A 20,881-nucleotide genomic window follows, 5' to 3' on the forward strand; every position below is an offset into this window, starting at 1 on the left:
ATCCACCGGCTGCGCAGCTTGTCGCACGTTGTCGGCTTCTTCCAGCTTGTGCCCAAAGGGACAACAGATGCTAAAGGGTATGGGCTGAAGGATCGTAAGTACACTCGTATGCTTGGAGTATGTCAGAGCCTGAGACTCACCTGGAGTGCGCAGCCGTCGTCGTCGCGATGCACGAGGCCGGCGAGTCCGCGTTCTGGCTCGAGCGCCCGCTCCCTGCGCACCTCATGGCCTACGCCGCGCACGACCTCACGCTCATCTCGCTCGTGTACGCGTACTTCATGCGCCGTGCCTGGGTGCGCAAGCATCTTCAGGTGCTGTGTGCCCAGTCTGCGGTGTACGTGGGCATGCTGGGTGGGCGCGCGGAGCATGCGCGCCTGGCCGCGATGGACTTTAAGCGGTTCATGCCGTTGGGGATTGTTGGGGAGCATGGGGATGTGGGGGCGAAGACGCGGTATAGGTGTGAGTGCTGTCGGGGCGCGCTGGGGGCGGATTGCTTCGTGAAGCGGGTTGAGGTGGGTGAAGGGCCCGGGGTGGACGCTACAGTGGACGGGCACGGGAGCAAGGCGATGAGGATCGAGAGGCTGTCGTTTTGCCGGCTGTGTAACGCGCTTGCGCTGAGGAACGAGCGGACTGGAGGCGAATGGGTTAGTTGTTGAGCTCAAAGATATGCTGTAGCTCGAGGACATGCGTGGTGGTCAAGTGTGCTTACCGCGTGTGGCTAGGCGTCGAGCAGCTATCGCTACACCAAAGTGACGATCCGATTGCCTAAATTAACAAAGCGAGGTACAAGGCCAAGAATCACCGCCAGCTTCCGCCATGTATCGGTACATCGAGTGCACCATCAAATCGCAGTGGCGTCAAGCGGCAAGCCACGCATCCGCCAGCAACCCCTCGACAGTCGGCCTCTCCATCGGGTCCACCCGCAGACACCTGCCTATAAAGAGCCACGCATCGCACACGTCCCGCGGCGCCGCCTCCCCCCGCAAGTTCTCCCGCAGCCGCTCTTCAAGTGGCGCTCCCCAGGACGGAACCGGGTGCAGCACGTTTCCTGCACGTCTCGCGGCTCAGCGTATATCACGATATGACATGACGAACAGCTGCTCACCGTCCGTGACGAAGTACTCCGCCACCTCAGGCTGCGCGCAGCGCTGCAGGAAGGGCGCGGGGAAGGGGCCGAGGAGTACGTCTAGGCAGGCTAGCTGCGCGGCTTTGGAGCTTGGGGCGAGGTTGTTGTGTTCGAGTGGAGTCGAGCCGGTGAGCATCAGGAACGTCTGGATGCTCGTCAGCGTTTTGTAAATGAAGAGCGCGCTGGGACACGCACGTTGACACCGAGGGCCCAGATGTCGATGGGGTATGACCATGGATGGCCGAGCAGCTGCTCTGGGGCGATGACCTGGGGCGCGGTGAAGATCGACGTATCGTCGTTGATGCTGTCCGCGCGCACGGCTGGTAATAGACAGACACTCAGTCCAGGCTTGCCAGAAGTTAGAACAGGCAGCGCGAACTTACCATTGCCGTAGTCGCTGACGCAGATATCGAGGTTCGAGAGAGAAGGGTCGAGGCCGAGATTCGGGAGAGGCTGCGACTGGACGGTCAGTACGGTATCCGACGACGTGCTCGCCTCTGGTGGGGGCGGATACGTCTGCGCCGGGTGTTTCCTGAGAAAGCGGTCGATGTCTTCCGTGTCAGCGTGCAGCTTCACGAGGATGTTGTGCAGCTTAAAGTCTAGTGCCGCCGATATCAGTGTCGTGAGATGCCTGCAATCAGTTTTAATGGAGCTGACCAGCATGCACGACATGAAGCCGGTTGTGGAGGAAGCTGAGCGCCAAGAGCATTTGTTTGACCACCCGCTTGACCACAGGGAGCGGGAGACGGCGGCGCGGAAGTGCTGCGCAGAGAGCTCCCAAGGAAGTGCCGTATGGTTGGAAGAGGGCGACATAGTGCGTTCCCCATTTGCTTTTTGCGGGACCCTGAAACCAGGTTGCAGCACAATGTGGGTAGCCAGGGTGTTCTTTATCGGCCTCGGGGAGCTCGATGAAGCTCCGCCCGACTTCCGTTTCATGTGTTTTATGCGCATGCTCGAGGAAGGTGGCGTTCATAGATAGGATTTTGAGCGCGACGTATCTATACCCGTGATCCCTGCAAGTCGTGTTATAAGCATCGGGTCAACTTCAACAGAAGACGAGGGGCGTACTTCTGCTGCTTCGCAAGCCATATACTTGCGTTGGTGCCGTATCCGAGTTTGCGCACAATTTCGTACTTGCCCCTGACCAGCTGCCCCAGCTTCATCGGGAAAAAGCCCCAGGGTCCGTCTTTGGGATGCAGCATATGTGCTTCCTCGGGGTAAGGAGAACGCAGAGTATTGGCCTTCGCTGTGGCCCCACCGGAAGTGGTAAACCAACGATGAGACACTATGTCCCGAGGTGGCGCAGCATTTCGAGATAGCAAGACATATTGACTTGGACGGGTAGATACTAATGTGGTCACGGCGCACTGAGACCTCAAGCGCATCAGCGGCGGCCCCGATGTACCTATAGCTAGGGAGGAGCCTGCTTTGAAGTTCGTTAGGAGAATCGAGTCGCTGAAAGGGGAGCGAGCGGAGGACATGGATCCAGCAGACCCAGGAGCGCAGGTACCAGGTCTACGCCGACTGAGGATATGGAGACCCCTCCGGCGTCGGGACAACTTCATCAAGTTCATGGTGGTCGGGAGGAACAGGCAGCTGAGCAGCCTCTCGAACGGCCGCCGGTCTCCTTAGAGCGATAAGATAAGATGAGATCGAGCCCGTGCGTCATGTTCTTGAAGTTCCGACAACTCCTCCTGCAGTCCCACACCTCTCCTCGCCTCACGGACTCTCTTCGCCCACCAGCGCATGCTACGAATCGCTAACTTATGATGCATACACCACGGCCTTCCTCTCTCCGCCTGCCACTCTCTCTTGTCTCACACGCAAGCCAACATCGACATTCTGCAGCAGCTGCCAGTGCTGCTCGCGTCCGAGTCCGCGTCTCGCATTTCTCGATATCCAGTCCAAATCATGGCCACTACCGCACTCTAGACATACCCAAGGACGCGTCGCGAAATCAGATAAAGGTGCGTCTGGATTACTCAGAGGTCCTTGCTGCTGCTGCTAATCGATCGAGTTATTCCAGTCGAGCTTCTACAAGGTACGCACGCGCCCTCCAACCAGGATCATGGCACACGAAGAGCTTGTGCTTACCCCGCCAGACCCTCTAGTTGAGCAAGCAGTACCACCCGGATGTGAACTCAGATCCTGGCGCGAAGGCAAAGTTCCAGGCGGTGAGTGAGGCGTACGCCGTGCTGGGTGACGAGCGGAAACGGTACGTGATTACCACCTCCTGTGCCGTCCTGCCCTAGCTGTCCATCTAGAACGCCAAATATGGTGAAGTCCAGCCACGCATCGTGAACGGTTTCGCGCGCCATATCTTCTGATACGTGTCCTGCTGTCGGACTCGCCGTAACGACCCCATATAAGCCATCGAAGGCGGTCACTATCCGGTCGCGCAAGGGCGGCCAAGGCCCACGCCAAACCGGCTGAGATCGTCTCCTCACGGTTGGCAAGTCACCGTGGTCAATGTGCGCAACGCCGTGCGGCACGCGTGCTGGTAGTCGTGCTGTTGAACCTGAGTGCGTGTGCGAGAGTACGCGAAGCTTCCGTTCCGTGAGGAAGACCACTCACTCTTCGTCCTTGATGAGCGCATCACAACACATCGCGAGTGTGACCAAATAACGCGTCGCGCGAGGTCCGCCTGGTCGCAGCGCCGCCACCTAGTCTCAGCGAGAACTACTTAGGTCTCACAGGCCTAGTATATACTATTGTGTAGTCCGCCACGACCTCTTGCACGGTCCCAGACCTGTCGAGAAGTCGTTCACCGTCTCTCTCCCGTCTTTCTCCCTCTGTCTCGTCTTGTCCCGACCCATCTCACCCGGTCCCCCACCCACAGACGCGCATACGACCGCACCCTCACGTCCGCCGCCCCCACACACCCACACGAGTCCCACCACGCGCACCCGTACGCCCCCTGGGCCGCCGACGGCCGCCGGCGCGGCGCGACGCACGCCTGGGAGTACGCGCGCCGCCCCAACGCGGGCCCGCGGCACTCGTACTCGTACTCACCGCCCCCACCTGGGGCGCACTACTCCCCGCCGCCCGGCGCGCACTACGCCCATCCGAACGCAAACTACGGGCACCACGCGCGCGACCCGTGGGCGCACCCGAACGTGCAGCGCGCGACGGGGCGGCGGGGGCCGCTGCCGACGGGGCAGGGGCCGGGCCCCGGCTCGCACGAGTCGATCTCGGTGCTGGGGCGCGCGATCATGGTGGTGGGGCTAGTGTTTGTGATCGCGACGGTGGGGCACGGGGTGAGCGCGAGTGCGTGAGCTGCGGAGAGGGAGAGAGGGTGTATTATATGGCACGGATTGGGAATGGATGGGCGTCATGTGTACGCCAGCTTGATCCTTGTAGGATGAGAGGGCGAAAGCGGTCAGGGTCGCGGCCCAGGCAGGCCGGGAGGGCTGATTACATGCGGTGAGCGGCGCTCGACTCTGCGTAGGGCACTTTTTGCTGACTGCTTGCAGGGCGGGGTGTTGCGTACGAGAGACGCGTGCGGGCTCTCTGTACGTAGACGCGTGTTTGTGGACCTACTACGATCGCAAGAAGGCGTCACGGGTTGGAACGGGCCTGCGTTGGTGCTCGGACGCTGTCTTTTCAGTAGCGGTTTTGGACAAGCGCCACATCGATTCTATCCTTCAGAGTTGCCTGGCGCCCATCTATAGGCTCATACGCCTGACCACGGTGCGCAACTGGCGGGCGGGCTGTTTTTGCAGGGTCTAAACCTTGCGAGCATACGCCAGTTCCCACCGCTCCCGTGCTGACGCTCGCGACCTGGACTTAGATTGATCACTGTGAGCACCTCCCCGGCGTTCATAGCAATGGCAGACGCACCTCAGCGCATCTGGCCTATGACACGGGAGACCCCCTGCGGTGCAGCGCCCTCGTTCTCCGCGCGCGTTTCAAGCTCGCTGCAACGTGCTGACTGGGGACGAGCTTGCATTGGGACCCGCGCCGGTACCGCACCTGCACGGCCGTTTGCGAGGAGGCAGCCCGCGCTGCGCTGATGTGCGAACCGCCGGCGTCGGAATCAACTTGATCATTGTGACGCCCCCAACGTTTGTAGAACATTTCCGGTTGCACGCACGTACGCTATATCACTCAGTATCACCCCTACACAGAATTGAGAGGAATCGGCCTGCATCCAGCGATTGCCCGCTCGTATCGCTGGTGCCGGTGCCTGACGATCCGTATATCCTGGCCAGCTGGTAAGCCATACCTCTCCCCCTCCAGCGACGTGCATGTCTGACTCACCGCTGCAGCTGTTTCTGTTGTTTGCTTTGTCTTCTTCCGACTCGGAGAACCCCCATGGCGTCGGAACGAGCCCAATGTGTGCAGCCCGCCCACATCTACACTCCTCCTCAGGGCATCGTACTTGAGCTGCCCCGTATGAGCAAATGTTTCCGGGGCAGCGGCGTAGACGCACATCGGTACGATGGCCAAACATGCGGCTGTCTTCTTCAGCGCCGGCGCGATCTTCTCAGGTTCTCTGCAGAACGCGCGTGGGAGGGGGGGAGCTTCACAAAGGGCGGGCTATCCCTAGCCCAATCTCGCGCTCTCGACTTCAGGTCTCAAGGCTGGCTCACAGTACTCCGTTCCCAGCTCCAAAGTATGGATTTCGCCCGTTATTCCTGCTCATCATCGTGCTGACAGGTACCCACCAGCGACGGCCTCCCATGGGAGCCGTCGCCGTGTATTACTCAGGGCAACTCAGTCCTCCTACCCGGATCTGTGGCTACCTCGATTCGGGACATGCCTTGTGGCACCGGTTGTAGCTGTGATGTGCGAACTCTCCGGCTGGTTGGACTGAACGTGTCGGTTTTTGGGTGTTCGCCAGTAAACGCCTCTTGGGGCCGCCAGAAAGGAGATAACTGGGTCAACGGTTGAAAAGGAAGGAGAATATCACTGTACCGAGCGATCGGTTTTGTTGCGGCGCGTGGTCCGAGTCTCTCTGGAGTTCGCGAAGCTGGTGATATGGAGCGTGCTTGAAGCTGATGCTGCGCAACACAGATGGCATGCCGCCCATGCCAATAACCTGCCTTTTCCATCCTCTACTTGGGCGGACGCCGGACACGAGGGATTGCGCAGGACTCGAGGCGCAGTAGAATTCGGAGGTGGGGATACTACGCCGGGCGTTGCGATGGAGCCCTTCGCGCGATCGTCTCCGTCCTCTTTCGTACGGCCTTGTAAGTCGTTCCAAATCAGGACGCTTCTGCCAGTACCAAATACCGCCACCACGTTCCTAGGACCCGTTTCCCCGGCGAATTCAAGCCCGGCCACAGTGCCTCGATCTAGGATCTTCGGCTGCGGTTGTAACGACTCATCACATCCGCTATCCAGTTTTGGGACCGCTCTGGGGAGTGGTGTGTAGGGAGAGCCTTGCCACGGCACTGCCGGCGTCCGCAGGACGGGCTCGGTGTACGCGGAGACAGCGCGCCCGCTCATTCCCAGTCCACGACCCTTCCTGGTCGAGATCAGGCTTGTGGTGTCACAGGCGCAATGGTGCGGCTCAATTTTGAGGGTGGCGCGATGCGTGACTCTGCGAAGCGGAAGTGCCTGTGTCGTCGACGGTGAGCATCCTCCGCTAGCGTTGCGCTCAAATCAAATTTCCGTGTTCGAATCACTCGAAACGCCTGTGGACACGCCCTAAGAATTATAATACGGGGGCCGCAAGGCCTCGGAGAGTGGTGTGTGGCGTCACTGGACTTCAGAGCGCACTGCTGACTTGAAAGAACGCATGATATACACGACGGAGGAGCAGGGTTCAAATGTGATGGACATGCTATCGAGCTCGCCACTGCGTCAGGGCTGGCATTCAAGTTCCAAAGACAAACTAGCAGGAGCCAGACAAGTATACTCACGGCGCCGTCGTGCCCGGTGCACACATGATAGCAAGGACACCTCACAGTACTCATGATATTTCTTGATCGACGGTAGCACAATTACAAACTTGGTATCCCCACCCCACCCGGAGTCCTTCCGCCGAAACAAACGGATACAATTGTGCAGAAACAAAAGCTTGAAGCGTTATGATTAGCACGAGAATGAGCATGCTGCTCGTCGGTGAAGGCTCACCTCTTCACGCTGATTTGGTCCCAGATACAGCACCGGCGGACCCCTCGGACCCCTCGCCCCCCTCGCCCCCCTCGGGTCCATTGGACCCACCAGCCTGGTTGGCCCTGTTAGCCGCATTGGCGGCTTCCTTTAGAGCCAGGGCCTCGACCAGCTCGGGCGGGTAGACGTGCCGTGTGAACGAGATTGGCTTCACTGAGGAAGAGGGGTTCTGAGTCGGAACCTCGAAAGGAATCCTTTTACCGTCCTTCTTGATGAACTGGGCACCAAAATGTTCGGGCTCAGTCGGATCGAGGCCTCCCGTATGGAGGGTGCTCCTGTTCGCCACACCGACGACTCGTAAGTAACGCGGCATGGTAACAGTGCTGCGAAATACGCACTGGATCTCGACGATGTGGGCGCCGAGGTCGTTGAGACTCTTGTTCGTCTTCGGATCTTTGATCTCGCACAGAGCGATGAGTCCGTCGACAATGAAATCCTTCTTGCTCGGCTTGTTTGCGTATGCCGTCTCGAGCTCCCTCTTCCATGTGACCATGTGTATGCTCATTTTGTCGAACAAGAAGTCGAACCGCTTGCCAGAGCGGAGAACGGTCTCGGCGACGGTTAGAGCGATGTTGGACATGATGGAGGGATTGCAGTGGTGACGCACACGACGAGTGGTGTAAGCTTAGAACTGCGTAGGGAAGGATCTGGGGAGCTGTGAGGGCCGTGTCAGTCTGTTGAGCGATTTTATAGGGAGAGGACGCGCCTTCTGGAGAAGAGCAGGCGGCTGTAGAGCCAGATTCTGTTCCCAAATGGCTAAAGCTGCAGGGATTCCGTCTACTTCCCCCATAGCATGCGGTTTGACTGCTGTCACCTCGTGCCATGATTCCGCATGGGCGCAACAAGAGAACCAATCTGTACGAGCTTCTTAATTGGGCTCTCCCACCGGCCGTGCTGGCGAATGTGCCGAGGTGCGTTGTTGAGACCACAAACGGAATCGGATTTGGTCGAACCACGGCCTACGGCTGGGCGAGTTAACCATCTAGGGGACGACGATCATGTGAATCGGATGCAGAAACATGCTGCGAGAACGAGTCAGGGCTCGAATACGACTCCTTCCGCAGATGAAAAATAGCCCACCTTGGCACGCAGACCTTCGCTCCGGATAGCCTTGTGTACGTCGAGTGCTTGTTGAGGAAACATCAACACAGCTGGCACTGAGGCGGGTCAGCATTTCCATATCAGGCGAGAGCGGCCGAAGTCGTCAACCACCGGCACTTGAAAAGTCGCAAGGTAAAAGTTTCGTCTCGTCTTGCCGACAACAATTGTCAGAATAGCAGCTGAGAAACTAGCAGTGACATTCGCCTCGGTTTCTGGCCTGCGAAGCCGTTGTGTCAGGCTACATGTTCAAGAACGATGCTTTCGAGTGCCCCGCCACCATACTGTCAGGGCCCTGGAAACGTGCAACAAGTGAACACCGCCAGATCTTCCGAAGAAGTGCAGAATTACTCACAACAAAACGCGTGCGTGTTGGAAACAGACTCAAGCGCGCTGTCTTGTTCAACCGCCGACTCGGGCTGTGCCAGTGGTTGCCTGCCTAATCCGAAGTAGGCGAGGCGTTGCAGAAGAAGGCTAGGCAGCCTCGAAGGGTGAATAAGCACCACAGGGTGTTGCCATTGCGGTACAAATGGGTTATTCAGCGGGCATTAGTGGACGGCTTTGGCAACACAAGGCATCAGTGGTCGGCCTCGGAAACGGCAAGTATCTAATTCCAATGAGAATACTACCGCGACGCACGGCATGACTTGATCAACCCTGCCACGATAGGCAGCAGCAACCTGAGGCGTGTGGGCGGAGCTCGCCCAACTTCGCTGTAATGAACGGATGAGCCCTAACGGTACTAGGCCGCCGCACTACCCTCAGAATCGTCAGGAGAGATGCGCACCTTAGTAGACTCATCAGCCTCCCAGCCTTCCCCACTGATTCGGCCCTCGAGGCACCGCTGCAAGTAGCGTGCGGAAGGGGAGACTAGGCGGCGCTGTGCGCCTCGTGCCAGTGTTGCCACTTGTGGTCTAGTAGTGGCCCCCGTCAACGTGGGCGGTCTCTCAGAGGCAAACCCGGCCTATTGGATGCGGGCACGCTGAGAACACGAACGTCTTTAGCTACCAAAGCCATCGATGACCTCGGAGTGCCAGTGAGAGGCTAGTGCCGGGCATCGCCACTCGAACTCAAGAGTTGCCACGACGCCAACGTTGTTGACGGTCACGAATGTCACAAGGGCAGCCCTCGCCAGCATAAATACTGGCGCCAATCTCATGCATCCCCCAGAGCCTGCGCCCTACGTCCACATCCCGTCCGAGACTATCAGTCGTCGGGTTTTCCACTCTACAACGCCTCGTCGTTAACTCGCAATGCCTACGCCAGGCGGGTCTTCCGGTCGCTCGCCCCTCAGCAGAGTCATCCCCCGCATCGGAGCGGTTCAAGCACGCCTCACCGGTATGCTGCCGGGGGCAGCACGGCCCCAGTCCCCGTCGAGCTCCCACAGGAGTACTGTAGCCTTGTCGTCTTCTTCCTCGAGTCTCACTGTTATGCCTCCGAGTACTCCGACCCTATCAGAGACGATGTCTTCTCGCCGACTGTTCTCGTCTAGTATCGCCGCCGGTGCTGCCCCGAGAACCAGATATACTCCCTCTGCGCAGGGGGTGTATTGCCCAGAGGAGCCACACATGCTCCACCCCAAAGACGGCCCCTGGGGATTTTTCCCAATGAGAGTCGGTCAGCTGCTCATGGACAAGTATGAGATTGTGCGTAAACTCGGATATGGCGCCCACGCAAGTATATGGCTCGCCAAGATACAGAAGTACGTCCATCGCCTTCAAGTCTTTGACCCGATGCTTATCAAACACAACTTGTAGGGATCATGGATATGACTACGTCGTCCTCAAAGTTATGTCCATCAACGCCACTTTACTCGAGTTCATCCATGAAACCCATGAGACGGAAGTCGGGCAGAGCTTCGTGGCATTACGCGAGGCCGATAAAGAGCATCCTGGCTACGCCCACTGCGCTGCAACCTCGTTTATTGGCTCTGTGCACAGCAAATGGGGAATCCACTACGTTTGCCTGCTCCAACCATACGGCACTTCTTTGGGAGCTCTCTGCGCCGCACTTCCACGCCGCCGTCTTCCGCTACCCGTGGTCAAGCGGGTGGTCAAACAAATGCTCCTGGCACTCCATTTTCTTCACAACCAGCTCCACGTTGTGCATGCAGGTCAGTCATCTTGATTGTAGATGTTTCACGGTATTCACATATCGGCACTAGACTTCAGGCTAGACAACATCCTCCTGAAGCTGCACGCCAGCAAGGAAGACATCGACCGCTTTCTCAGGAAGTACCCTGCGCAGACGTATCCGCCTATACCGGAGGCGGACCCATCGTCTGATACCGTATTGACTGTTCGGTCACAGCCTCTTCCGAACCTCGGTCTTGACCCTTCTCTCTCGAACCTCGAAGTCTGTGTCAGCGACTACGGCAACAGTATGTTCATGTTTCCCGTTCTGGCAGACTTAGACTAACTTTGTGTGTGCTACTAGCCGTGCGCGCGGACAACATCAACGCCGATACCCCAGTCTTCACAGCGGACCAGGTGGTCGCCCCAGAGCAGCTGCTCGGCCACCCATGGTCGTACCCCGTCGACATCTGGGCCCTCGGTGTCAACGTAAGTGCCCCGATGCGTTTGGGACCAAAAGCTGACCAGCATCCAGACGTTCCTGATGCTCACGGGGTCGGTTCCGTTTGAGCACCAGAACCTAGCGCTCAGCCCCGACGCTGCGCAGCTCGCGTGTATGAACTCGCGTCTTGGCCCCTTCCCTGCGCATTTTTTGCAGAGGTGCGCGCGTGCGGCGGAGTACTTTGACGCCGACGGTGAGCAGTTGTTTGTCATGTCGTGATGGACGATGGGCGATGCTGAGACGCGGGTCGTGCAGGAAACGTGCTTCACCCAGTTAGCCCGTCCTGGGGAGGGCCTCTGGAAGGGCGGCTGCGAGAGAGCTTGGGCGGCGAGGCGACGCCGCGGGACGTGCGCGATGCCTGGAGCTTCATACGCAGGTGCCTGCCAGTGGACCCGGCGGAGAGGCCGACTGTCGAGGAGTTGCTGGCGGATGCGTGGCTTGCCGCTTGAGGGCGCTGCGACCTCAGGCGCTGCAAATAATGCATCGATACAAGCAAGCTGATGACGATATGTTGGCTGTAGACTTGCCCCGCTTTGTTAGTTTAGGGAATCGGATCGTCACTTCGGTGCGCATCCCATAATGTACCACACCCCACACCCCACTCACCACTCCGATTCTATTTACTCCTCCGAGTCTGCGCGCGCGCCCCTCTCGACATCCTCAATATGTGTCGCGACCCGTGAGCCCCCATTCGACTCCTGAGGCGGCTGAAGCCGATCCCGGTTGAATGACGAGCTGCCTGCCCGAATGCGGGGCTCACCAGAGGTCGGCGTGTGTGCGGCATGGCGCTCTGCAGACCGGCGACGTGTTTAGGTCGACGCTCACTGCTCCGTGGACTCAGCAACAGGAGTGGGGCTGCACTGGTAGGTGTGCTGGCACGCTGCCTTTGTGACCGGGAATATGGGCAGTCGACGGTTCGGCCCGGATCCAGAGAGCGAGGCGAGCCTGACGGTGTGATCATGCCAGATCAAATATTGCACTGAAGAGGGTTTCGAAGGAGTGTACAGACTTAGTAAATGCGAGCGCTGAGATGGGCTAGCATCCCGCCTTCGAGCAACGCTGTCAGTTCCGGCCTTCCGCACAGTCACAAATATTTTTTCAAGACCTTTGGGCGAGCGCTAGACAACTACCTCGCTCGACTCTGGAGATTCGGCTCTCGCAAGACGCGGACTGTATAGCACACGGGGGAGCATGCTGAGGGTGGCAAGTAAGATTTTCTGTAGCTTGGAAAGTCTTGTTCTGCTCACTGAAAGTGTGAAGAACTTTGCGAGAGGCCTGTGGGCCCGACAAGATTGAATGCGCACAAAGTCGGGTTTGATGCGGGGCACGACGGCGGACATGGGGACGAATGGGGTCATTCATGGTAGATGGCATCAGGGCGTGTTTCGCTGCCCGTCGAAGGTCCTGGCTACGACGATCCGTTTGCGAATCCATGAGTGCGTGCGAGTAGGATACTGAGTGCATATCTTGCGGCGATGGATACCTCCCGAGAACTAGGGGATGCGGGCCGCTGAGAGCCTGCTTTGCTTCCTCCAGCGCACTGGATGGTCATCTCAGAACTCGTTCTGACGAGCGCACAACTGATCTTGCGATGCTGCAGTGGATACTGGGACAACCAGCGGTCGGGTGGGGTGCATCACCCGTAAGTGCCAATATTTCTCGTGCTGCCGAGGCGTTCACGTTCACGTGCGATGTTTGAAGATACCGTAGCCTATTGGCGGTGCGGTCCGAGTCGAGCTTTCGTCGAAGAGAGAAGGCGACGCGCCGTCGTGGTCGTTCTGCGTTGGGCAGCCGCCGCGCTGGCTCGTTCCGGATCCTGCACCTGAAAGAGAGTCTCCTGAAAAGCGGTGCACCATAAAACCAGCATCGCGGCCGTTCGGTTTGAGCGAGCGAAGAGACAGGGAGAAATCTGGGATGAGGCTGCATCCCCGACCGTTAGGGCTGAGTGGGGTGAGGGAGACGACAGAATTCCGATGGGGCGAGAAGAAAGGCAGGCCGCATAGAGCTGAGCCGACGATTGGAGCTATTGCCGCGATGTGGACAGGTCATGCACGGGGACCGGCGTCGTGAAATCCTATCTGGAGGGTTATTATTCCTTGAGTGTCACGAAAGGGTTCATCTCAGCGCGGTCTCTCTAGGTGACCGCACAGGCCAGACGGGCACTTCGCGCGACTGGCGTATCGAGCGGGAACATCCTAGCAGCAACATCAAAAACACCGGCAGGAGCGGAAATAGACGTACGCTTATCAGTCTCGGCAGCACCTTACGCAGCGCGAAAGCGAGCCTCGCGCAAACAAAAAACCTCATAGCTGCGAAGGCGTGTTGAGAGCAGCGTGCGATTACCGCGGGATATCATTAGTGACTACGGGAGAATCGTAAGTTAACAGCCCTTTGCGTGCGTCCGTTTCCGCCTAGGCTAGTGGTGCGTCGGCTTCTTGCCTGCACGCCGCAGTCCAAGTCAGCGAAACACATCCGGGCTGGGGGTGGGGCGAAGGCCTAGGGAGGCGCACCGTCTACGAACATGTTCCGCGTCGCGGCGGGGAGCGTGGCCGTGAGGCCGTCGAGCTCTTTTGTGAGCCGCACTTGGCAGCCGAGCCGGGAGGTGTCGGTGAGCCCGAACGCCATGTCGAGCATGTCGTTCTCGTCGTCCTGCGTGCCAATGCCGTTAGATGTGACGACGAGAGGTGAGAGGGGGATGGGAGAGGGGGACGGGGACGAACCTCGGGCTCGGGGACCTTGTCGTAGCTCTCGGGGTCGAGGATGACGTGACATGTCGAGCACGCGACAGAGCCCTCGCATGCGCCTGGTGGGTGTTAGTGCGGGATGGAGGAGGAGCGGCGGGGACGGGTGCGCACCTTCGAGGTCGATGTCGTACTCGTGCGCGATGCCGAGCAGGTCGTCGCCCTCGTTTGCCTCTACGGTCCGGATCAGGTTGCCCTTGGCGTCTTTGAAGTGCACCTTGATGCTACCCTTGGCTGGTTAGGGCGGGGTCTGCGGGTAGATGGGGGTGAGCGTACCCAGTGCCGGGCTCGGGGCGTTCGATACCTCCGTGGTGGGCAGCTGGATTGAGGTGGGTCAGAACGAGGGCGAAGACGACAGAAGTAGAAGTATGCGCACCCCTTGTACTGTGAAAGCCACGGCGGAGAGGGCGGCCTAGCGGTCGGTTTATAGGAGGTCTAGCAAACTCTGCGGCAGCACTCATCCTTGCAAACGCGCGAGGGCGAGTTTGTGCGTGTGCATATGAGTGGTAGGAGCTCGAGGTTTGGGCCGCGCGAGGCCGTGGTATGTGTGCAGGCGCGGTCGACGAAGATGCGCGGAGAGAGGCGCGAAGAAACGACTGGGCGAGGTTGGCCATGGTATGCGGCGGGTGTAGATAACCAGGGGTGCGATAAATTTGCCTCAGAGCCGTACGACTAGCTCAGCGAGGGGACCCAGCGACAGACGACGACAAGAAGGAGAACGAACGAGGAGGACGACGAGGCGGACGGCGAGGACGGCGAGGAAGAGAGTGGCCGCTGCCGACGGACAGCGTCCACAGGCGCGCGTCGGCAGATCGGGCGTTAGATATTTCGGGAATATATTTCGGGCCGGTAAGTAGTTGACCACGTCATGCGGGGAAATGCCGAGTGGACGCTGGCTGGGGAGGCGTGCTGTCCTCGAGGCCACCACCACCACCTCCATCGTCGCCCGACACACCTCCCTCGACACGTTCGACCGTGGCGAGCATCCCGCAGCTCTGAGAGAACTCATCAGCGCGCCTCGGCCGCGATGACTCTCAATATCCTCGTCTCGTTCTCCCTCCTCGCGCTGGTCGTCACCGCTCGTCCCATCTCGGACGCGCCACAATCGTGAGTGGTTCACCTCGGCCATCTCCCAGCAACGAGATTGACCACGGCGCACATGGTAGGGTAAGAAAGTCGCTCGCCGTACAGAACGCCGTACAGGCTTTCCTAGCTTCTCGCACAGGGTGAGTCTCGATCAATCCGTTAATTTCCCTGCTTCTTTCGCGTGCATCTCTTGCGCGTGGGTGACATCTCTCCCTCCCTCCCCACACCTCGACCGGTCAATCTACACGCTAGTTCCTGTCAAACGTCTGTTATACGAGTGTCGTTGATATCTGCGTCTATTTGTACACCCTCCGTGTTGGACAGATCTGCATGCTCGGTGCCTGTCGGCGCAGGTCATCCTTCCGCTAATGTCAGGACACCGGGACGTTTCGTAATGACCTCATGCACAATCCACGGACGAGGGCGGAGAGCCCAGCTATGGCCGTCCACACCTTCGCCTGCCGCTCGTCTATCCTTTTCCCCGTATGCTCCAAATGTTCTATAAGCTGTACTTGCCCCAAATAGTCGCGCAATACTCACCCGCACCCTTAGACAACGTCAGGACTACCTCGCTCACGTCGAGGAAGATGACGTACACATCTCCCTCACCTCCGACGAAGAGCAGTCCGCCTTCCTCTCCCGCCTTAACGACCTCGACGCCATCAAGGCTGTCATCCCTCTCGCCGTCGGTGGCACCCCCACCGACGACGAGAAGGAGCTTTACGACATATTAAAGAACCTCCAGAACACCGACCCCACCTCCCTCGACGCTCTCGACGGCGAGCGCCCTACTCCGGTAGAGCTTGTCGCCAGTAACGTCGAACCTCTGGCCGACGAAGAGCCTGCCCAGGACGCGGAATACCCCACCGTCGGCGCCCCGGACCTCCACGTCTCTCCGCCGCTCATCATCATCGCCGTCTCCTGCATCGCCGCCTTCCTCTCTATGCTTTGCATCGGAGCAGGCATCTACGCGCTCACCCACCTCCGGTCGTTCATGCTCAAGTCCGACCTCGCCTGGGACATCCTCCCGCGCCTCGAGCGCCGCGTCGGCCTCGACGGTCCCGACGACCTCCCGACCGGTGGCGGCGACGGCGGGGGCAGCACGCCGCGCCCTGGCAAACCCCGCCTGCTCACAGGCGACACCCTTCTCCCCGCCCTGATCCTCGACGAGAAGCTGAACGAGAAGATGGACGGCGCCTCCGACATCTACTCCGAGTCCGCCGTGGACCCCGACGAGAAATTCGAAGACGCGCCCGAGCACTCGCTGCTCTTCCTCGACCCGGACCTCCCGCCCGCGTACGACGGGGACGACGGCGCTGCGAAGCCCGCGCTGCCGCAGATCGTCATCGACGACACCCACGCCGACCCGGACCTCCTGCCCCTGCCCGACCACGCGCGGCCCACCCCGTTCGCGACCCCACTCGCGAGTCCTGCGCCCTCGCCCATCCAGATGCGCGAGCTCCCGTCCTCGCCGTCCTCGAAACCGCTCTGGTCGCTGCGCGCCGCCGACGCGCCTGCGCTCGGCCTCTCCGGCTCCGGCTCGCCCATGCGCGCGCCGTCCCCGGGCCCGCAGCTCCCCGGAGCGCTCTTCTCGGACGAGGAGATGATGGTCGAGGTACAGCGCCCGCAGCCGTCGTCGCAGTCGCGCCCGCGCCCGCGGCAGCCGCTGGACATTGCGTTCGCGCTGCAGCTAAGGCCGGGCCTGGGGTTGGGCGCGGACTCGGCGTGGCTCGTGCGCTTTTTGATGACGATGTTTGGGTGGATGACGGTGCTCATTGGCGGTAGTGGGGGCGAGGGCGGGGAGGGTGCGCGCCGTGCGCTCACTGCGTAGCGTCGCTCTTCCCAGGTCCTCCAGCTGTTCCTCCTCCGGCAGCCTTCGTTCGCGCGGCGTCCTCACTCACAGTTCTCGCATGGATTTCTGATCACTGAACCCTCGCATCACCCGCATTACTTCTCCCTCACTTGCATTGCATATGGCCCTTTTCCTTGCAGATATCCCGCTCGTCGCAGGCGGCGGCTGCCGGCGCGGACCTTGGTCGTCCGGCGGCGGCTCGCCCGCGGCGAACTCGCACATACGTACACACTCCCTGGATCGCATACCTTACAGATACGTAGCATTGTCGGACGGATCTTGGAGGATTCTTGTAGTAGTCATTAACCAATGTGAACTTGACCTTTAATTTACATACACTCGCGAGCTGGAGCGCCGGGCGCGCAGCCTGAGCCAAACACAGGCGCTCGGCGTGTGCGGCTCTCCCTCGTACCACCACTAACGCACCCCGCTCAATGGCCCCGCGCCCCGCGCCCCCGTCCTCCGCTAACTCGTTCTACCCACCTAACGATGCCGCGACGTATCGCGACCTGCTGCTCTTCGAGGAGCGTCTCAAGTCGAACGCGGCGTCGCTGAACCGCCGGAAACGCCGCTACCAACGTGCGTGAGCCGCCCCGCCGTGCTCGCGCTCACTCACGTCTGCTGCCGCCAGTGTTCCTCGTGCAGCTACTGCTCATTATTGCGTTTCTGCTGTGCGAGGTCCTGCTGCAGACGAACCTCCTGGGCGTGCCGTATACATGGCTCCTCAGGCGCGCGCTGCCGGATCTATATACGCAGACGGCGGTCGTGCGCGTGCACCCGTACTTTGCGTCCGGGCTGCTGTTTGTGGCGGTCACGACGCTCGTGCTGTTCTTTGCGACCGGGTTGTACTCGGAGAAGATCGGGTATGCGAACAAGTACGTCCCCTCACCCTCGAGGCATGTTTCGCCGCTCACTGATTCTCGACTTCCTATTGCACCCCTTCCTCATCCGGCACGTCCCCATCGTGCACCGAACAGGTACGTCCCACATGCGAACCGCGCCCTGCGCAACTTCAACATGTACCTCAACATGCGCCAGCCGCCGCTGCGCTCCAAGCTCCCCTTCAACCCCTTCGCCTTCCTCTTCGCGCGCCCAACGCCCTCCATGCCTACATCCCCCACCTCCTCTTCCTCGGCTGCGGGCACGAAACGCACGCGCAGCCCGTCCCCATCTCGTCCTGCGCGCCGCGCCTCCTCAGTGCCCATCCCGCCAATCCCGCCCGCCGCAAACCCGCGCGGCGAGCTCATCTTCTCCTCTCGCGTCGACCGCTCCTTCCGCGACGCTTACGACCGCTACCGCGCACAGTTCGAGCGGCGGCGGGCCGAGCGCGAGCGCGCGGCGAGGGCCCAGACATGGCCGCGCTCGATGCTCCTGCGCTTGCCCTTTTCCTACCTCTTGCCGCGGGGAGATGGCGCAACGGGTGGGGCAGCGGGATCAGGCGCGGCGACGCCGGTGAGTGCGGGGGCTGGAACCGAGCGGGAGAAGGAGAAGCGGTGGAGTGGGAGCCAGGGGTCGGTGAGAGGGCGGGGGCAGGGGAGTGTGGGCGGCACGCCCTCGGGGTCGCGCAAGTCGAGTCCGGTACCAGGCCGACCGACAACGCGCAAGAGTTCTGGTGTACTGTCACAACCACCACAGCAGCAGCATCCGCTGGCAGCTGAACCCGCGGTAGGATCGTAGCGGTGAGGAAATGTCTTGAGACTGGACTGGGGACGCTGGATGCGCGCGATTGTACAGTATAATTCGGCAGACTGATATCTCATGGACTGCGTTCTTGGATGCTTGCTTACTATGAGGCCTCGTTTGCACCACGCCGCGGCCGGCTCCTCGTCGTAAGAGAGATGAGATGATGCATAATTGACACGAGTTCAGATAAAGTACATAGACAACTTAGGCGTTTCGCGACAACCGGGGTTGCAGCTTCCCGAAGAGGTGCTCCCGGTCAACCAGCGAGCTTCGCTTCTTCAACCAGTCCAGACGAGCTATCACGGCAGCGTCAGTATCCACCACTACGCCCAACACAACCAGTACGAAGTGCTCACCGGGCCGGGTTGGGTGTAGTTCTTCGGAATGGGCCACTGCGTAGCAAGAGCGCATCTCCACGTCAGTACCACCACCAGTTCGGAGAGGACAGAACGGAGCAACTCACGTTGATGTCGATCAGGATTCCCGGCTCCTGCGACAGCACGAAATGTGGGGTCAGCGGTCGGCAGCGGTCCACTCGGCGCGCAAATGATGATTAGCATCGTAACTCACCTTGCCAGTGTACACCCCCGGGATGGCCACCAAAGGACCAGGCTTGCCGCTCCCTCCGCCCGTGACGTTGATCTGCCCACACGCGATCTGGCACACCGACGGCAGACGCACATCAGCCCTATCCCCTACCAAACCCGCCATACGCCACGAAGCCCCGAGAAAACTTAAAGCACTCACATAGAACTGCGCCCCACCCACCCGCTCCGCCTCATGCAGCGCGATCGCCTCCACCCGTACCAGATACTGCCCCGCAGGCAGCGCGCGCGGCAGCGTGAAGTTCACGCTCCCTAAGCCCTGCGCGGGCCACGCGATGCTCTTCCCCCCATCCGTCACCGCCGTGATCTCGTGCGCCTTGAACCACACCTGTCCGTCGCCATCCCACTGCGCGACGTCGGTGCGTGCGCGCGCGCGCGCCATGTAGACGTTGACGACGCCCGGATGGTAGAGCGTCTGGTCGCAGGCGAGCCCGAGCGGGGCGCCGGCGGGGAGGGAGATGGTGCGTGCGGTGGCGTTGGTGGATGAGGTGTAGCAGCGGAGGTCGGGGCTTGTGACGTTCGTCACCTGCGGGCGGGGATATCAGTGCTGGGGCGCGGCGGAGGGTGCGAGGGGAATGCGGGCGCGTAGATGGGAGGAGACGTACGGGGGCCTGGCTGTAGTGGTTGTTCGTCATGCGGACGTTGACCCACGGCTCGGTCTTGACGCCGTCGACGATCAGGCTGGGGAACGTGTCTTCGGACGCGAGGTGTTTAGGAAGGGAGAGAAAACCGGGACGCGGGTGTACTCACAGTGGGCAAGCACTTGGGCGGCGAGGATCGAGAGAACGACGACTGAACCAAGCATGGCGGGTAGTTGGACTCGGGCGTACACCTCCGTTCTGTGGCGGCGGACGACCAGTATATATGCCAGACAGGTACGTACCCTCTTATGCAAATGGAGGAACCATTGGCTGACCATTGCGCACCAGGTAGCCCAGTGAGGGATGTCGTTGAGCGGCCGCTGGCCAAAGGACCATGGATCTTGGACGGTAGTCGTCTCCGTGGCTTCCGACAGGCTTTGCGACTAGCTTGCCACCCAAGAGTCCTGATAGACTAGGAGAATACCGCGTATACATGAGTACGCGACATATTGGATCGTGCTGGGGGTGGGTTGCCTGTGGATGTCGGGGTTGGGCCGGGGAAATGAAGAGGAATGGAGCGTAGAGAGGCATCAACCGCAGGAATGGACAAGAGATGAAGCCGGGAGTCTCCTACAGGTATACGCATTCCAGGGACCTGAGGCTAGAGATGTGCGGAGCGTGTAGAATGGAGTAAGGCGGGGGGAATGCAGATGAGCTCGGTGGGATGAAGGCTCTCCAGACGGTTTATCTGACTATCAACGGTGGTCGTGAAACGGGACATAACCACCGTGGTATGCTGTACGTGCTTGCTAGGCTCCTGTTGAGGTGATGTCTTTGCAGGTTGGAGTACGAACACCTCCGGTAGATGTGCCGCTAGCGCCGAGTACGGGCGTACCGTGGAGGACCAGTAGTACTCATAACGAGGCTTCAGGGAACGCCATCCCTGTGGCACGATACCGGAACTGAAGCCGTATAGAAGGTGCGCATACTAAGGAGACTGTAGTAGGGATGAGGAGGGTCGAAATATTGCTCGCCGTCGATGCCGCCCGATGAGGCGAACAATGGGCGGTTCGAGCGCCTACAGCACAATGGGACCCAGGACGAACAACGCCGTCGCCCTGACTCCAGAAAGCATCTTTCGGTGATTCAGGGACGGTGCCTTCAAACAGAACGACCGCATGCTCATTCCGACATTTGTTGCAGCAGCGTGGGCGGCGAGACTTGAGCGCAAGGCCCGCCCGGTACGCTCGTACGCGGAGGATGTGGGAAGCGTTCGAGTTCGTGCTCCTACTCGCGCCAACACAAATCTCGCCAGCGAGCGGGTCGGAAATCTCACATCGGTCCCGAGCAAGAGGAAGCACGCGCGTAACACCCGAAGAGCTTGGGGACGAAGCGCGTCGAGGACGAGGGAAATA

At 60.1% G+C, this 20,881-nt stretch overlaps 8 protein-coding genes across 8 annotated transcripts; 4 read left to right on the plus strand and 4 right to left on the minus strand.

Annotated features, from left to right (window-relative positions):
* Nucleotides 1–857: 857 nt before the first annotated feature.
* TRAVEDRAFT_74898 (kinase-like protein) lies at nt 858–2,640 on the minus strand (the record flags this gene model as incomplete). The annotated part of the gene is made up of 6 exons (XM_008045740.1): nt 2,195–2,640; nt 1,784–2,139; nt 1,510–1,725; nt 1,322–1,446; nt 1,106–1,271; nt 858–1,048 (listed from the first exon to the last, which is right to left on the minus strand). The coding sequence occupies exons 1-6, from the start codon at nt 2,605–2,607 to the stop codon at nt 858–860; spliced, it is 1,467 nt and encodes a 488-aa protein (XP_008043931.1). The 5' UTR covers nt 2,608–2,640.
* A 255-nt stretch (nt 2,641–2,895) lies between these two features.
* TRAVEDRAFT_74899 (DnaJ-domain-containing protein) lies at nt 2,896–4,754 on the plus strand (the record flags this gene model as incomplete). The annotated part of the gene is made up of 5 exons (XM_008045741.1): nt 2,896–3,093; nt 3,153–3,167; nt 3,238–3,341; nt 3,966–4,549; nt 4,600–4,754. 4 exons carry the CDS (start codon nt 2,896–2,898, stop codon nt 4,399–4,401), a joined length of 753 nt encoding a protein of 250 aa, XP_008043932.1. The 3' UTR covers nt 4,402–4,549; nt 4,600–4,754.
* Nucleotides 4,755–7,211: 2,457 nt separating this feature from the next.
* On the minus strand, nt 7,212–7,826 carry TRAVEDRAFT_23983 (uncharacterized protein; the record flags this gene model as incomplete). Its single annotated transcript, XM_008045161.1, has 1 exon — nt 7,212–7,826. The coding sequence occupies one exon, from the start codon at nt 7,824–7,826 to the stop codon at nt 7,212–7,214; it is 615 nt and encodes a 204-aa protein (XP_008043352.1).
* Nucleotides 7,827–9,566: 1,740 nt separating this feature from the next.
* On the plus strand, nt 9,567–11,536 carry TRAVEDRAFT_67100 (kinase-like protein). The gene is made up of 6 exons (XM_008045742.1): nt 9,567–10,046; nt 10,102–10,457; nt 10,509–10,724; nt 10,781–10,905; nt 10,952–11,111; nt 11,174–11,536. The coding sequence occupies exons 1-6, from the start codon at nt 9,598–9,600 to the stop codon at nt 11,365–11,367; spliced, it is 1,500 nt and encodes a 499-aa protein (XP_008043933.1). The 5' UTR covers nt 9,567–9,597; the 3' UTR covers nt 11,368–11,536.
* Nucleotides 11,537–13,334: 1,798 nt separating this feature from the next.
* TRAVEDRAFT_52874 (ferredoxin) lies at nt 13,335–14,120 on the minus strand (the record flags this gene model as incomplete). The annotated part of the gene is made up of 6 exons (XM_008045392.1): nt 13,335–13,357; nt 13,429–13,567; nt 13,639–13,721; nt 13,774–13,883; nt 13,936–13,978; nt 14,036–14,120. 6 exons carry the CDS (start codon nt 14,118–14,120, stop codon nt 13,335–13,337), a joined length of 483 nt encoding a protein of 160 aa, XP_008043583.1.
* Nucleotides 14,121–14,588: 468 nt separating this feature from the next.
* TRAVEDRAFT_74902 (uncharacterized protein) lies at nt 14,589–16,919 on the plus strand. Its single transcript, XM_008045743.1, has 3 exons — nt 14,589–14,766; nt 14,826–14,885; nt 15,298–16,919. Exons 1-3 carry the CDS (start codon nt 14,687–14,689, stop codon nt 16,574–16,576), a joined length of 1,419 nt encoding a protein of 472 aa, XP_008043934.1. The 5' UTR covers nt 14,589–14,686; the 3' UTR covers nt 16,577–16,919.
* Nucleotides 16,920–17,005: 86 nt separating this feature from the next.
* On the plus strand, nt 17,006–18,371 carry TRAVEDRAFT_74903 (uncharacterized protein). Its single transcript, XM_008045744.1, has 3 exons — nt 17,006–17,176; nt 17,229–17,472; nt 17,575–18,371. Exons 1-3 carry the CDS (start codon nt 17,032–17,034, stop codon nt 18,272–18,274), a joined length of 1,089 nt encoding a protein of 362 aa, XP_008043935.1. The 5' UTR covers nt 17,006–17,031; the 3' UTR covers nt 18,275–18,371.
* A 187-nt stretch (nt 18,372–18,558) lies between these two features.
* TRAVEDRAFT_40255 (glycoside hydrolase family 61 protein) lies at nt 18,559–19,690 on the minus strand (the record flags this gene model as incomplete). Its single annotated transcript, XM_008045246.1, has 7 exons — nt 18,559–18,576; nt 18,637–18,672; nt 18,744–18,770; nt 18,851–18,937; nt 19,028–19,411; nt 19,491–19,579; nt 19,636–19,690. The coding sequence occupies 7 exons, from the start codon at nt 19,688–19,690 to the stop codon at nt 18,559–18,561; spliced, it is 696 nt and encodes a 231-aa protein (XP_008043437.1).
* Between the last annotated feature and the right edge of the window lie 1,191 nt (nt 19,691–20,881).

Source organism: Trametes versicolor (genome assembly GCF_000271585.1).
Source record: "Trametes versicolor FP-101664 SS1 unplaced genomic scaffold TRAVEscaffold_12, whole genome shotgun sequence".
In the NCBI taxonomy this organism is placed as follows: domain Eukaryota; kingdom Fungi; phylum Basidiomycota; class Agaricomycetes; order Polyporales; family Polyporaceae; genus Trametes; species Trametes versicolor.

Bases quoted from the DNA above. Each gene is read 5' to 3' on its own strand.
- TRAVEDRAFT_74902 (XM_008045743.1), top strand. From the start codon at position 14,687: ATGACTCTCAATATCCTCGTCTCGTTCTCCCTCCTCGCGCTGGTCGTC. The intron at 14,767-14,825 runs GTGAGTGGTTCA...CGCACATGGTAG, and splicing joins ATCTCGGACGCGCCACAATC to GGTAAGAAAGTCGCTCGCCG. The intron at 14,886-15,297 runs GTGAGTCTCGAT...CCGCACCCTTAG, and splicing joins TTCCTAGCTTCTCGCACAGG to ACAACGTCAGGACTACCTCG.
- TRAVEDRAFT_67100 (XM_008045742.1), top strand. From the start codon at position 9,598: ATGCCTACGCCAGGCGGGTCTTCCGGTCGCTCGCCCCTCAGCAGAGTC. The intron at 10,047-10,101 runs GTACGTCCATCG...CACAACTTGTAG, and splicing joins TGGCTCGCCAAGATACAGAA to GGATCATGGATATGACTACG. The intron at 11,112-11,173 runs GTGAGCAGTTGT...CGGGTCGTGCAG, and splicing joins GGAGTACTTTGACGCCGACG to GAAACGTGCTTCACCCAGTT.
- TRAVEDRAFT_74903 (XM_008045744.1), top strand. From the start codon at position 17,032: ATGGCCCCGCGCCCCGCGCCCCCGTCCTCCGCTAACTCGTTCTACCCA. The intron at 17,177-17,228 runs GTGCGTGAGCCG...TGCTGCCGCCAG, and splicing joins CCGGAAACGCCGCTACCAAC to TGTTCCTCGTGCAGCTACTG. The intron at 17,473-17,574 runs GTACGTCCCCTC...TGCACCGAACAG, and splicing joins AAGATCGGGTATGCGAACAA to GTACGTCCCACATGCGAACC.